General features: G+C 36.8%; 1 protein-coding gene and 1 long non-coding RNA gene across 3 annotated transcripts; one reads left to right on the top strand and one right to left on the bottom strand.

Annotated features, from left to right (window-relative positions):
* Positions 1–2,527: 2,527 nt before the first annotated feature.
* On the bottom strand, positions 2,528–4,689 carry LOC103442558 (uncharacterized GPI-anchored protein At4g28100-like). Of its 2 annotated transcripts, XR_011571086.1 has the most exons (3): positions 3,377–4,689; positions 2,810–3,312; positions 2,528–2,647 (listed from the first exon to the last, which is right to left on the bottom strand). XR_011571086.1 is itself a non-coding variant. In XM_008381358.4 (2 exons), the coding sequence occupies exons 1-2, from the start codon at positions 4,031–4,033 to the stop codon at positions 2,977–2,979; spliced, it is 993 nt and encodes a 330-aa protein (XP_008379580.1). In that variant the 5' UTR covers positions 4,034–4,689; the 3' UTR covers positions 2,769–2,976. The 2 variants fall into 2 exon arrangements, 1 of the variants encoding a protein (XP_008379580.1); XM_008381358.4 differs by lacking the exon at positions 2,528–2,647 and having other exon boundaries at positions 2,769–3,312.
* Positions 4,690–15,331: 10,642 nt separating this feature from the next.
* On the top strand, positions 15,332–15,987 carry LOC139188136 (uncharacterized). The gene is made up of 2 exons (XR_011571340.1): positions 15,332–15,468; positions 15,708–15,987. It is a non-coding gene; the product is annotated as an uncharacterized lncRNA (long non-coding RNA).
* Positions 15,988–15,999: the final 12 nt, after the last annotated feature.

Below are 15,999 nucleotides of genomic sequence, written 5' to 3'. Positions count from 1 at the left end.
GGTCCAACAACTGATAACTAGGGTGTTCACAAAATTGTACGGCGATCCAACGATCAGATTGTCATCAATCATACAAACAAGTGGCGGTCCAATTTGATCACCACACCAAACAATTGAATTTCGGGAAACCAAGCTAGACATAGGTTCACAGGGTCACTAGAAGGTATTTGGTACTTAAACAACACTCGAGGACTGTCCCACGCACCGCCACACGTGGTGGTAGCCAAGGTGGAGGGTTTAGAAAACCCAAATTTTCAATATTAATTAAATGAGTTCAAATTTACGTGGTAGCTAGAGCTTAATAAGGGAAACACTTTTCACAACTAGCCCAAAGACAAATTCAAGTCGTATGCCATCCAATTTCACCAGGAAAAACCGGATTTCTAGGGTTCTAAACACCCAACACTAAAACGACTACAAAAACACAAAACAAGCATACCAACTTGAAGATTATGAAGAGTAAAGTTTCATACCTCACTCGAAGGAAATGATTGCCGGATTCACCGGAAAAATGATAAAACTGCTAAAAACCCACAGAACTTTGCTGCCTCGAACTGGAAAAATGGATAAGAAAATGGGAAATCTAAAAATACAGAGATGTAGGGCTCGCCAAGAGCTTTCCATGAACACCAAGATCACCCAAAACGGAGCTCGAATGAAGGAGATACAAGCGGGTCAAGTTTGTGGGTCAAAAGGGTCGTAAATGCCCAAAAACGGGTCAAAACCAGACCCTCCTTCCTCTTTTTTTTTTTTCCTGTCCGTTCCCTTTTATTTTCCATTTCTCCCTGGTCCCTCTCCCATTATGTGGGAGTTTTAAAATAAATTAAAATATATAATTTAGTAATACAACTTCAAATATCTGTAACTATATCGTTAAAACTCGGACTTGCAAGCGGCTTTCGCTTATACGTTCGGGATCTCGAAATCTATTCAACGATATAAATTGTGACCTCGAAAGGTCTACGGATTTTAAATAATTAATCTCCAAACTTCAAACTTCGTAACTAATTTAATTAAAATCTTAATTCAAACAAATTAAAATAAATTCTCAATAATACAAATACGTAGATTATAACAATGAAATCCAGGAACAGGATTTCACAACGTCAGTTTTTTTGTTCATCCAACTATAATGTTTTTTGTTATAATAATATTTGTAGGATTCATTTTTAAAATAAAATCAATTAAAATAAAATTTCTTGATTTATTGTTGATGCATTAATGAGTTTCACACAACAAAACATTTTAAAAAAAATTTAATTAACAGCATCTTTTCTCATATCTTAAAATTTGGCAGCAAAGAATTTTTATGTCAATCCACGTAAAGTTGGTATATCCGTTAGAGCTCCTTTTACATTCAAATTTAATTATGTAGCATTCGACTTAATATTTATCATCTACACTACCATTCCACACGACTAAACCCTTTCAAAATCAATTTTCCATTTCCATAGGAGAGTGGATGGATTTGCCATTGTCACACAATATGAAGTTTGTGTGGTTAATTAAGAAATGTTTAACGAAAGTGGAGATTGCACAAAGATGAAATAGTTTATAGTATTTGTCCAATAAACCAAACCAAAATTGAACCCCGAACACGATACTCAATGTAAACACAAAAACATTTATCCAATGGAGGACAAAGACAATCATTCATCCGCAATTCGCTCCCTATAACATGTGAAACTGCATTTTCATCCTCCAGATTCCAAAAACAATGTATAAATTAATCCATTTCTAGTTCTCCTCAATTTACAATGTCCTGGGTTTTATAATCCAAAATTTTTGGGTCCAAAATTTTGCATTTACTATACGACCAACATACTCAGTTTTGGGGAGTTTCTATGTTATAAATGAGCATTGGGCACCCCCTCTTTCTTTATTTCTCTTGCTCCCTTCCCTTTGGGTTCTTAAATCCCAAATGATTTACCATTAATGCAACTCCAGAAATTCCCAGTACCATGAACAAAATCAATCAAAATAATATTTAATGCAAATGATTTAGCATTATAGCCATTACTCTTGCTCCCATTCACTCAACATCTTTCACGTAAAAACCCCAAGTCCCAAACAATGTTTACCATACATTCCCTCCATTCACAAATTCCCTTGAGAAACTTCAGAATGTCTACGTGACGGTATTTTAAAACAATCATACACTTCGCTCGATTGAAGGAGTGGGAGCTCCACTTCTTGTAGTTCTACTGTACGATTCTAGATTTAGAGGGCAATTCAAAGACGATCTTGGCGGAATTTTGGAACTCTGTTGACAGGACCTCCGCTTTTGGAACTTCTCATGTGACGTCGTATGATTAGCATAAGACAATGTTACTTTAGGGTCCCAATTTCACATAAGTTCGTCTTCCGTGATTAACTTAAAATATCAACAAAACCGCACTAGCATCTCGTGTAATAAGTAACATTCTTCCCCACGTGAGTAACTAATTTAAGCATCTCCAAAACAGTTATCAAATTTTCTCTCTAAAAGTGTCCTTTCCTAACCTATATACCACATAGCACTCATATGTTATTCAAAAAAATTTCACTTCAACCAACCCCTTATTAGTTAAATTCTGGATTTTGGCAGAAAGAAGAGGTTACAAATCGCAGAGGTAAATAAAGAAATGTGGGTAAATAAAATAAGGAACTTTAACGAAAAGCACCCGGTACTGTTCATTTTAACGAAAAACCACATTTTTACACTAAAAAGTCAATTCTGGTACTATTCACTTGACCCTTTATTTTGTCCTTATCATTAAAACTCAAAATTTTCAAACATTTTTCATTAGTTTTTCTAATAAAATAAGACCTTTCCTGCTGTACCACTACAATTTTTTGGAAACCGAGCTGAAATTTTTACAGTGGGCAAAATGACAAAAACAACCCAACAGCCCCGTATTGTCCACTAGCATCACGTGACCCGACGCGACAGGGACACAACCAAAAAATTGGGCAAAACCACACCCCCGGATTCCCTTAGACAAACAGAGACGCCCAAATGATCAGGGGCAGGATCGGAAATAACAAAATGGACGGCGATGATGTGGCGAACCCTTGCCCCTTCTCGATCTGCAGCGAATCGACGGCAAGCGGCATGTTCTCCTGGTCCGGGCTACACATGTTCTCGTGCGGCGGGTGCGCACTGTACATTATGGCTCGCAGAACGGCGGAAACGGTCGGAATGTACGCCGTTTTGTTCCGGGCGAGGAGCCACGTCAGCCCCATGAGCTGGCAGTCACGGTTGAACATCTTGTTCGCTCTCTCGCTCGTGCTCCTGTCCCCCGCCGTTCCGTTCTTGCTCCCTCCCTTGAGCTGTAATTAAATGGCAAGTCAGAGGGCATTCTGATAGTTTAAAAAAAATAACCATTTTTTATACCTTCTGGACAGCGCCAAGGCACTTGGTGCAGCCGGAGTACGAAGAGTTGCGGCAGTTCTTCTCGAGATTCCTGAGGGCGGCGGTGGGGGTGGCGTTGTGGAACCCTTGCGACACGTTGAAGGCGGCGGGGCAGCTGAGGGATCCGATCTGGTGGAGCCGGATTCCGCAGAAGCACAGAACGGCGTCGCAGCTGGCGTTGGGTTGAGGAATCCGGATGTTCCGGTTGACGAGCGAGGATTGCAGCGAGTTGACGCACTTCTGCGAGTCGTCCGGCATCATCGGCTGGTCGAGCACCGCCGACGGAGCCGGAGCCGAGGAGGGGAGCTCAAGGGCTGATCTGGCGTGGGCGGCGAAGAGCCAGGCGGCTAGAACAGGGCAGCATCGGCTCCGGTCGAGGTTTCGGCCGCATGCTTGGCTGACGCCGCCGAAGAGCTCAGCGGAGAGGTCAAGGTGGCAGGTCTGGATAGGGTTCTGGGTCGGGTTCTGGGTTGGGAGGGCCGGGACAGTGTTGGGAGTGGAGTTTTCCCCTGGTTTGAGCGGCTGGGGGTTACCGGTCACAGGTTCGGCGAGTAGACCGGCGAAGGAAATGTGGAAGCTGGATGTTAATAAGAGGAGGAGGAAGAATGTGAGAGAGGAGGTGGGAAGAAATGATGACATTTCGGAGTAAAGTTGTTTGTTTTGGAGAAAAATGATTAAAGGTAAGGACTTTGAAATCTGGTTTTGTTTTTTGTTTGAGAAAAGTCACAACTTTATGGTTTGTTTTTCGAAATTATGAAATGGGAAAAGTTGGAAAAAGAACAAAAAAACAAGGAAAGGAAGAGATCCTGAAAATCTTCGTAGGCGAAGAAAGGCTGCACTTTCTCTCTCCTCCTCGAACCTAAACAGAAGTAAAGCCACAAACTTTGAACAGAGATTAGAGTGAGAAGTGGAATTAGTAGAAACCCAGATGAAAAGACTAGTTTTCTTCTTCTTCGGTTTCTTTATCTCTCTCTAGAAGAGGGAGTTTCTCTATCTAGAAATGGTGTGGTGTGATACTGATGGGAACCGTGAGCTCTCGATTTATGCAGAGAGACACTCTGTGTACTGTACTGTGAGTGTGGAGTTCACGCAGCAAAGTGGGCTCTCAAAAATTTGGATTATACAATATTATAAAAGAGTACTCCCTTTGGGTTCAATAATTTTATAAGATTAGAGAACAAGGGGGGTCCAAGAAAAATAGAAGATATTCGTTTGGTGGAACCCTAGAGAGAGAGAGAGAGAGATGGTAGTAGCACTGGGTTTTTGCATGATAGAAAAGGCTGTATAAAGATTTGGAAGGATGTGGTGTGTTTTTCCTTTTCATTCTCTATCCTCCTCAAACAACTGACAAGTGCTCTCACTCCTTTTTCATAATATTGAGTGATTGACGAAATGGCTAATTGGCTATATAGTTTTTTTTTTTTTTTAATATTACTCTTCAGTTTTCGATCTTCATTCTCATCTTCTAATGTTGTGTAATGATGAAAATCGTTAACTTTTAGTTCACTATTTAATGATTAACTCTTCAAAAAACTAATCAAATTAAAAATTGTCTAACCGTTACATTAACGTTATTTAAATTTTAGTTTTTAACTAAATAACATAATTAATTTATTAATTGAATAATCGTTAGATAACTAAACGATTAAACATGAGTTTTATTCACACTCCAAGTATGAAAAATATTTACCATCCTAAAAGAGGAAAAAAACAAAGTCTTTGTCTAAAGAAATGCCTTGAGAAATGATGGATGTATAGAACCTTTTAATGAGATAGTGCTTTTTTTCAAATTTGGTTAATTTTAAGTAGAGCTGTTCTTTAAAGGATGTCATGTATAGAAAACAAATGGGTTGAATCATAATGCTGCAAGATGAGAAAATTCAAGTAGGTAATATGAGGATTTTCAAATGAGAAGGTTAGCACTCTTCCATCTTAAAATTGGTACTCTCACCTTAACTCAAGTAGAGAAAATTATATAGCACGTAAATGTATATGTATATTGATGAAATTAATGACTGGTTATGCATTAAAGAATTTTGAGAAATTTAATGAGTGAATTAATTTGAGCCACTATATAGATGTATAGTAGCATAACTCCTGAAGCAAAGATTTCCTTTGTTGCTACCAAAGGTCATGAGGACGTATATCAACAAAGCAACGAAGGACTGAGCCAAGTGAATCACATTTTGAGCTAATGAGATCTTATTTAGTGTTATAAAATATAAACCAAGCAACGAAGGACTGAGCCAATTTAGTCATTCTTTCTATTCATATGGGTAATGCTAGGGCCGGAGATCAAATTTGTAGACAAAATTTGCAAACTGATTTGTCATCAATAGAAATGAGCATGTATATCAACGTTAAATAATAACTCAATCATCAACTTTCATACCATTTAGTTTACAAAATTTTTTCTACAATTTATTTTTATTTTTATTAGTGACACATTATTTAGTTTGTAAATTTTATTTATAAATTTAGTTTTTCTAATATTACCCAAATGTAAAATTAAGATCGCCATAGTTAATAATATGTGGCTAAAAAGGGATAAAAGTGAAATAAGAGAGAGAAAAGAGGGAAAGAGAGTTTTGTATATTGAATCTTGTGCATGAAAAAGGAAAGCAAATTGAGCAGTTTCAGTTTTGGAATGGGAGGGCATCGTTCTAGGGATTTGACCGTTTCTGTGATGAACTCTTTCAACCAAGCAGCGTATGAGTGACCTTGAGCGTGTGATAGAAACTGGTTAATTGACTGGGTAACAGCTGTGTGCCTGCGGGTCGGCCAAAAGCACACAACTTTTTCCACATACATTATTTTTCTAAAGATAACATAAAGTAATATGGTTGCTCAGAGAGTAAGAGAAGACATTACATTGCAGTTCACATGGAAATGGAATGCCCACTCTCCAAATTTCCAAAGAGCGTCTGTATCAAATTTCAATGAGTTCCTACATGCACTTGAATTGAAATACATTATATCATTTCATAAAGTCCAATGATCAGTAGTCACTTAGTTTCAGTTGGTGGATTAACGGTCAAATATGAATTGAAGTTGAGTGCTTGTACTCAAGATAAATAATTTTTGTATAAGCAGAAAGCAAAGTTGTAATGTCTTAAAATGATGTCCATTAGATTTACATATAATACTTGGCTTCCTTCGTATGTATGTAGTTATCGTTGCTAATTTAATATATGTGTATAAAAGTTATATATATCAGACCGTGAGTTGTATATGATAGTGTTCATTCAGCCTTACTAGGGTTAATTAACCTAAAAAAAGCCTTGCTTGGGTTAATAGTGAAATTCCATTTCTACAAAAGGACAAATTAGCACAAACCCAAGTAGGTTCCTACTCACAGAAAAGATAAAGAGTGTGGAGATCATATATATACGCAAAGGTAAACAACAGTCCAAAGCACAAATGAAAAATATAACTTGTTATTAAGACAAGACAAACATAAAGGACGAATCAAGCAAAAATTATTCCAACCAAAAGTTCCTTTGGGAAAAGCTAATCCTCTCTCGTTTGCCCCCACATACTTTCTTTACCTGCATTTTAAAACTTTGATTTGTTAAAGCTTTAAGCTTTTTTTCTCCTTTGGGTGTTGGGATGCGTCTTTGGGTCCTCCCATTTGAAAATTATTGTCTAGAGATTACTGCAACCGCACAGCGTAGGGTTTGAGTAACAAACGACTTCGTCTTAAAAAATAAAAAAGCTAATGCATGGACTTAGCTTTTTCTTTGAGTCAAGATTATTATACAACGAGATTAGGTTTAAAAGCAAAAAGAAGATTCTTGCAAAGTTAACTTCTTGGTAATGGAGATTGAAAAGTAGGAAAGGAAAAGCGTAAAAGGTTTAATCATGGTGTTGCAAATCTAGACAATGGGGTCAAATATTTGTATAGTATACTCCCAGTAATAGCACGGTTGTTGTCCGGTATTGGCATGCTGTACGAAAATGAAAGGCATGGTGTCTTGTATTTTCTGGAGAGGCAGTGCTGGCCCTTGTTGATTGCAAGGTTAAGAATTAGACCGTTGACGACTAAAGTGTGTATAATGAAGTGATTTTAACACATTTTCTTCTTCTTCATGCACACTCTTGCGTACTTCAAACTTTTGAATTGAATGAAAGCAACCTCACCAACAAGGCTCCGTTTTGCAAGGTTCGAGAAAAGAACGTTTATCGTAAGCAGTCTTGCTTTGCAAAAAGATTGTCTCCACAACTCGAACTTGCGACATTTGGAAAGGAGCAACATTTTCGTTGTGTCAAGGCATGCCCTCATACTTTTGAATTGAATAAAAAATAATAATTAAAGAACAAAAATGAATAAGAGTGTGCAGAAAGAAAAAAAAAATGATATGTAAATATAATTACTCATTGTATTGAATACGAGATAGCTGATTGTACTAAATCATCAATCGAAATTATACGGTTGCATGAGGAATTGTATGATAACATTTCATATTACACATGACAAGAAAAAAGCATTTCTTTTATAATTGATTTAAGGATTAATTTCAGTTTAGTATCTGAATTTCATTCAATAGGACATGTTAATACTTGCAATTTTTAATTTAAAATTTTAGTATCCGTTGTGAAATTTAACAAGTGAACTTTGTCGTTAGATTGATCGTAAATAATTCTGTTAAATAATGATGTGTCAAACAAAAGGAATAAAGGAATATGAACTGATTAACATTAAGCAAGTTCAGAATGGGGCTCTACAACCTAAGATTGCGGTGTAATGAACACCTCAACACACAATTATAAACAGAAGGCCTTGATCATGTTTGACACGGCGTCCACTCAATCAACTACAAATTTGGGAAGGAGGCCCATTCACGACTCTGTCAATGTCATCAAATACATTATAACTTCTGTTTTTTCTTTTCTAGCCACCAAGAAAAAGTTTTCTTGACCTAAATGTGCATTCCTTCTATACAAAAGTGAAACATGTGAAAAATAAAATTAAGAATCGATCAATCAAACCGCCAATACTCTTTTTTGCTTTATGGGGTAATAAATATGTCATGCTTTGCTTGATTCTTGATTAAATCATGTGATGAAAATTTTGAACTAAGAAGTTTGAGTTCATACCCAATATAAAAGATATTAAATGTGTCGGATATGTCCATTATTTTTTACCCCACTTCAAGTGGAAGAAAACTCTATGTTTGAAATATATCACAAGAAGTATAGCGACCGGTAGCATTGCATGATTGGAACAAAGTAAATGTATCTTTTCTATTGTCGTGAAGAAAATAAAAAGATGACCGCCAACGTTTTAAAGTCAACAGTTCCCCTTTGTCTTTGTGAAATAAGAAGATAATAAATGCAAGGTGATATGAGGTTACACTAACTAATCCCATAGCCTACTTCTCAGACCCTAAAACAATGTAATCATTTTGGGGCATGCTTATTTGTACATACGAATTTGTAAAGAATGAGTTTCATCACGTCATCATGTGTTTACTAACAACTAAGGAATAAAAAAGTAAGCGATCGAGTTGGTAGATTTACTATCTATTGGTACCATTATTTGTACCATCTCTCTAATAGAGGTAAGACCCACCAACATATGTGAATCTCATTTCTATTAGAGAGATGATAAAAATGATAGTACAAATAAATGGTAACACTATTTTTGTTTGTCATCCTATTCTCCTACCGATGTCATGATTTATCCGACTCCAAATAATTAAACTTGCCATATATTTATATGCTGTCATCGGCAATTATTAAACACTCGAATTATGTTTTCTTTTGACAAGGATATGATGATCATGAAGATATAAAAGGTTGGGAGGCATTGGCATGTGAAGACAATAAAACACTTTTTGAGTTGTTTTTTTGAACTTTGAAATCGAAATTATATTTTGGCTTGAACAAGTAAATGGCTAGGTGGATATTGGGCGGTCGAGAAAAATCCAAAGTGAAACAGACTGAAAGTAGATTGAACTTGAAGCACGAAGACATGTGCATAGCTGCTCTCTTGACCAAAATGAAAGGAACAAGCTTCATTGTCTTCCATTCGGCCAAGATCAATCATTCATGGTCATCGCACTAGGCAGGTGGCAAGAGCTCAATAACAAACAATCGTCATCAGAGTTCTACCAAAGTTACGTTTGTATGCTGCTAATATGCAAACGCGTAGATATTAGACGAATAAATGAAGAACAGATAAAAAGGGAAAATATACTTTGTTAAAAAAAAAAAAAGGAAATATACTTGTGTTTCGGCAATGAACATCTTCCATGTGTATTGTATCATTGAGCTTTTTGCTTCTTTGTTGATTTGAGTTGTATTACTAAAGGGTAATGCTAGGTAGATCAATTTTTCAGATCAAATATATAAATCATGTTATGTGTCACTAATAAGAAATAAGTACGTTAATTAACATTTAAGTAATAAAAAATGTACCATTTCAAAGCCACTTAGTACTACCCAAGTGACGTGGGTAGAAAAATGAGTTATGATTAGGTTAGAATAAGGGCTTTTTTGGAAGTTAATTGATTTATTCACTAGATGTCATGTGGACTAATAAATTTGGTTTGTTAAGCTAGAATTTCCCTATATATTTGTTTGATTATGTAGGATTTGAATTGTTAACATCGCTTCCTTTATAAATACTCATTTTGTAAATCATTAAAATTTAAGTATATTGGTAATTAAGATGTAGTCTTTTTGTTATATCATCCTCTTAGTAATACATAGTTTTCTTCTTTCTTTTGGCGAATAATATAAACTTCAAAAGTTTGCGCAATTAGTTTTTTCTTTTTTCTTGCTTTTATTTGCTAACATGTTTCATTCCCTTACAATGTAACAAAAACACCGTGACAATGCTGCCATTTCAAGGTGTTGTATATGGTATTATAAGGTTAAGGCTGAGGCTCAGTTCTAGGCCTCTAGTTATTTGGCAATCAACATAAACGAAGGAAAAAAAGGAAGAAAAGGACCCATTACTACTAATTCTTAGGACTATCGTAATTCAGACCTGTAAGAAATGTTGAATATTTTAACAGCTTGCCTATGCCCGCCTAGACCCGCCTAGATCACAACTCTCACTTAGACAGAACATAGATAACTTTCATTTTGTATTTTATTTTTTTTCACTAAATTATAAGAGACTTGTTGAATATTTGGATGAACACTCATTTTATGCTTGTTCCCCATGCTTTCAATATGTTTTAATACTTTATAATCTATGTCATTCTACCACTACTACAATATAGGCTATCACCGGCGAAGCAAAAACCGACAAGAAACCCAATTTCTGTCGGAAATTTGGCAAAAATCCGACATAAAACAATGTAATGTCGAATTGGAATAGTGACACTAATGCTAGCGTCACGAAAGGCCTTCAGTGTCGGTTTGCTCGCTTAATCCGCCACTATGCAACGTCGTTTAAAAGCGACACTGACATTGATGTCGGTTTAAAGCGACGTATACTTGAACATTAATTATAATATATCCATCCTACTGTCGATTCTAACCGACATTGTCATAAAATTAAATAAATAAAATATACCTAAACCGACGTTAGATAACAATTAAATAAATAAAATATTCAAACTTAGCAATTTAATTATAATATATATCCACCCTACTGTCGGTCCTAACCGACATTGTGATAAAATTCAATAAATAAAATATACCTAAACCGACGTCAGATAAAATTCAATATATATCCACCCTACTGTCGGTTCTAACCCACCAGATACTCCACGTCCAATACCATCTTCATTTCGGCCTCTACGGGTACGACGAGACCCAACGTTTCTAAGATGCATGGAACAGAAGGACAAGCACTCATCCACCAAATATGCTTCAGCAATAGAACCTTAAGGACGACCCTTATTATGAACATAGCGCTTTAGTGTTTGCAAATACCTACAATTATAAAACAAAATACAAATCATTATAATTATTAATTAAAGTTACTACAATTGTAAAAAATTTATAAAAAAATTATTCATTACCGTTCAATTGGATACATCCATCTATATTGAACATGCCCTGCAAGAGCTACTTCATCTGCCAAGTGAACTGGGAGGTGCACCATTATATCAAAAAATGCAGGAGGGAATATTTTTTCAAGTTGACATAATGTTAAGGCAATTATTGAATTCAGTTGCTTGAATCCTTCATTGGACTCCTTCTTACTACACAATTGTCTGAAAATTGCACTCAACTCTAATAATACCATATTAACAGCTTTTGGCAAAACCAGGCGTATTGCAAGTTGGAGTAACTGCTGCATGAAAACATGGCAATCATGACTTTTCAACCCATGTATTTTTCGTTCATTCACGTGTACATATCGCGACAAATTTGATGAATATCCAATGAGGACCCGAATAGTAGACAACACTTTGCAAAACGTAGTTTTTTCTTCTCTGTTCAACGTGAACAATGCTGGAGGTCGAAATGTTCTATTTCCTTCTGTACGTAGGTATTGACTACGTCTTATGTTCAAGAATTCAAGATCTACATGTGCAGCTAATCCATCTTTAGACTTTTCTATATCTAGCAATGTTCCCACCACACTATCACATATATTCTTCTCGATATGCATAACATCAAGATTGTGTTTAATCAACAGATGCCTCCAATAAGGTAGTTCATAAAAAATAGATTTCTTCTTCCACTGACTGTTACTACTTGTACTGTTCGAAGTTTTTCTTCTGTGTTGCCCAACTGAAGCATCTTTGTTTGGTTTTCTAAAAGTAAATCTCAATGTAGAAAGTTCTTCGAGACATTGTAAACCAGTCTACTACCTTGGTGCACTACGATGCTCTCGGCGACCATTAAAAGCTATGGTTTGCCTTTGAAACATATGATTATCTTCAAGAAAGCGTTGGTGCCCCATATAACAAATCTTACGACTCTCTAGCAAGTAAATAGATTCTTTATCATGCATGCAATGTGGACAAGCTTTATAACCATGTGTACTCCATCTTGACAACATTCCATAAGCCGGAAAATCACTTATAGTCCATAAGACAGCAGCCTTCATCATAAAACTTTGGTTGGAATACGCATCATAAGTGGGAGTGCCGACCTCCCACAACTCATTCAGCTCGTCAATCAATGGACGCATGTATACATCAATCTCTTTACCAGGATTGAGTGGTCGTGGTATTAACAGAGACAACAACAAATTTGGTTGCTTCATGCATATCCAAGGCGGCAAATTGTAAACAAAAAGCACCATATGCCATGTGCTATGGTCATTCCTCATTTTCCCAAAAGGATTAAATCCATCACTGGCCAACCCCAATAGGACATTTCGAATTTCTGACGCAAAATCTGGATATAAATTATCCAAATGCTTCCATGCTGGAGAATCTGAAGGATGTCTCATAAACTCATCCTTAGGACATTCAGTTGCATGCCACCTCATATGTTCAGCCATATGCTTCGACATAAAAAAATCGTTGCAATCATGGTTTTAAAGGAAAATACCACATAACCTTAGCTGCGATCTTTTTTCTCGAGCTATCCTCTGCGTTGGTAATTTTATATCTTGATTTACCACAAACCGAGCACATGGTCAAATCCGAAGTATCTTTCCAATAGATCATGCAATCACTGGGACATGCATTAATTTTGACATATGATAGACCTAAGTCATTTATAAGTTTTTTTGCCTTGTAACAGGTTTCAGGCAAACAATCCCATTCAGGCAACATTCTTTTAATTAACTCCAGTAAAATGGTGAAGATCTCGTCTGGCATTCCCGCTAAACACTTAATCTGATACAGTCTTACAACTGCTTCCAATTTCTTAAACTCCTTACAACCTAGCCACAAATCTTGATCTGCCTCTTCAAGCAACCTAAAAAAAGTCTCCACCTCTTCTGGACACCCTTCCCTAATAGAGGGTTCAATAGACGGCCCAACACATTCTTCTGTTAATGGTTGGACAAATACATCATTAAGAAAATCATGCATGCCAATCACCTCATCTCCTGTTTCTTCTTCTCCAATTGCCATATTTTGCTCTCCAATGTTTTGCTCGCCATGATGTCGCCACCAAGCGTTTTTGTAATCTTTATCCATATCATACAATATGAGATGTTCAACAATCACTAGTAGAAAAACATGTTTGCGTGACGGAATCTTGCACGACGCAACAAATTTCGTAGCGCAAAGTATGTTTGCGCGATCCTAAACACCAAACGTCGCGCAAAGGACGTTTGCGCGACGAATTGCGTAAAGATGTTTTGAGCGGCGCATAACTTTGTCTGTCGCGCAAACAACCTTTGCGCGACGTTTGGTGCGTCTCGCAAGATCTTGGCGCCAAATAAAGAAAGTTTCCCCCTTTTTCGTCGACTTTGCGCGATGAATACATGCGTCGCGCAAAGCCGTTTGGCACGACGTACGTTTACGTGCGTCGCGCGAGTTATGATAAATTTGGCGGTCCAATAGTGAAAAATGGGCGTTTTTTTTTCAATTTTCCAACTTTTGACAAAATAATTGAACCATCCCTCCCATGAACTTGTCCTTCCCAGTTTTGGAGTTATTAAAAAAAGCTGAACCTTCAAGCTCTTTTTTCAATGTTCCTCGTAGACCCCAGATCTTGAACCCTCCCTTTTTTTTCCCTTTAGACCCCAAATCCCTCTCTCTTTCTTTCCCTATTTCTTTCCCCGTTGACCCCAAATCTTGTCTTTCCTCTTGGGTTGTCGAACCCAAACCTTGAACCCAAACAACAGGCCGTCACGGGAATCTCGAAGCCACGCGAATCAAGTCCTAAAATCAAGGTAAGGGTTTCTGATTTTCGATGGGTTTTTGTTATTTAGGGTTTTTGTCACAAATTTATCGTTACCAAATTGCTGCATTTCTTCCTCCTGTATTTAACTTTAAACCCCAGGGTGAGTATGATTAGTATCCTTTACATAAACACATAATACCATTTCAGTTTTCTACAAATTTTTATGGAGATTGCTGGCATTGGCTTCATGGTGATTATGATCATTGCAAGTTCTTTAATCCGATGTGAATAAGATGGCTTGATTATGTCTATTAAAACTACTTATTGGAGAAAGGTGGTTTTGTGTTTTTCTGTTCTTTTGTTTAGTGGTATTCTCTCTAGCTTATTAACTTGATTACCACATCTATGTTAATTAATAGCTTATAGTCCTACATATTTAGGTATAGTTTACAAGATAAATTTTGTTTCTTTAACACCTTTGTATTCCATGTATTTAATTTGATGGCATTAAGTATTGAGCCACGTTGGGCCACCTTTAATAGGGATAGATGTGGTTCCCGTACGTTGCAACGAGTGAAGCTGTGATATATTCTTGTCCTTGTTTCCTGTTTGGAGTTCATCTCTTTGTTTCTATGTCTACACTTGTGTCGTGTTTTGTTCCGAACTATTTTTTGCTCTGAGTATGAGTCAAAGCACCCTGTCTGTCCAGAGAGGAAGTTATAAGGTTGAGATGTTACAACTATGTTCTAAAGTTTGTGTGGTCTATGTTCTATAGTTTGGGGTATTTATAATCGTTTTCTCTTATAGCTGACCAATTGATTTTCAGTCATGCTCCTCGGTCCCATATTTTTGTATGTAAATTATGTCAAACAGTTGAAATCACACCAATAATAGGCAGGCAACTCGTATCTATTTGATTTTCCTTAAGCAGACAATATGACCGAGAAAGGATACACTAGTTGAAAACAGACAATATGTCCTGTGATCTTTAGTAGTACGAGTGTTGCAAAAGTTTGTGAAACAATTTAGGAAAATCCGAGGCTTTAAGTTTGCATGCGGATAGAGGTCGTTTTGTATGCGTATTTGAAGACCAAATATAACTAATATGTATCTTTATTGTGATTCCCACTGCAAGTAATTTAAGATAAAGACCGATAATATATATACGCAAAGAGTTCCTTTTTTCCCTTGGTGTATGGTTGAACTTCCTTTTCGATCGCTGTAGTTTGTTTAATGTTTTGACTCCATCTTTGTGCTTTCAATTTGAAAAATGATACGAAATATCGCTAGGCGTGGTTTACTAAAACATCATATTTTATTTACAGGATAAGTCTTTCATATATCTAGCCGGCCTACTACAGGTAAAATGTGTGCAATCAAAGCATTCCATCTAACCATAAATGTTGAAGAACTATAGCTGTTTACTTTCCCCAGGCACTAAATTCTAAATGTTGTTTTCTCTTTCAGTTTTATTTTATTATTATTTTTATTTTCATGTTATTTCTTTTTCAAGTATTGCATTGAAAGGGTTTACCTTTCCTACTTAACACTCTCCAATTATAATGCGGAACGAGAAGATTCATTTCATTCCTACTTATAGATGTCGAAGTTGATTACTCGTCGTCGGAGTGTGACCAATGCGCCTCCTACATTATCAGCATCTACTGCTCCAGCCATGAGTGCTCCATTGATTAGGGAGCCTACACCCAATGTTGAGGCTACTTCTACGGCGTCCCAAGTGCCCGTCTCATTGACGTCATCAGTGTCCGTTGAGTCGCTCAGTGCACGGCGGCCTCACCGACGCTGCCGCGACCCAGAGCCTTTTGATCAGACTTCCTTGGCATCCAGAGTTGAGAGTGAGGCCTCCCAGCCACCAGGTAGTTTTTTTTTCT

Source organism: Malus domestica, chromosome 09 (assembly GCF_042453785.1).
Source record: "Malus domestica chromosome 09, GDT2T_hap1".
NCBI lineage: Eukaryota > Viridiplantae > Streptophyta > Magnoliopsida > Rosales > Rosaceae > Malus > Malus domestica.
Note: the sequence above shows the minus strand (reverse complement) of the source record. Positions and strands in the feature narration are given on the sequence as shown.

What these genes read in the sequence shown, in the direction of transcription:
- LOC103442558 (XM_008381358.4), bottom strand. Translation starts at nt 4,033, where the DNA reads ATGTCATCATTTCTTCCCACCTCCTCTCTCACATTCTTCCTCCTCCTC. An exon ending in GCCTTGGCGCTGTCCAGAAG is followed by an intron (nt 3,313 to 3,376) that starts GTATAAAAAATG and finishes ATTTAATTACAG; the next exon opens with CTCAAGGGAGGGAGCAAGAA.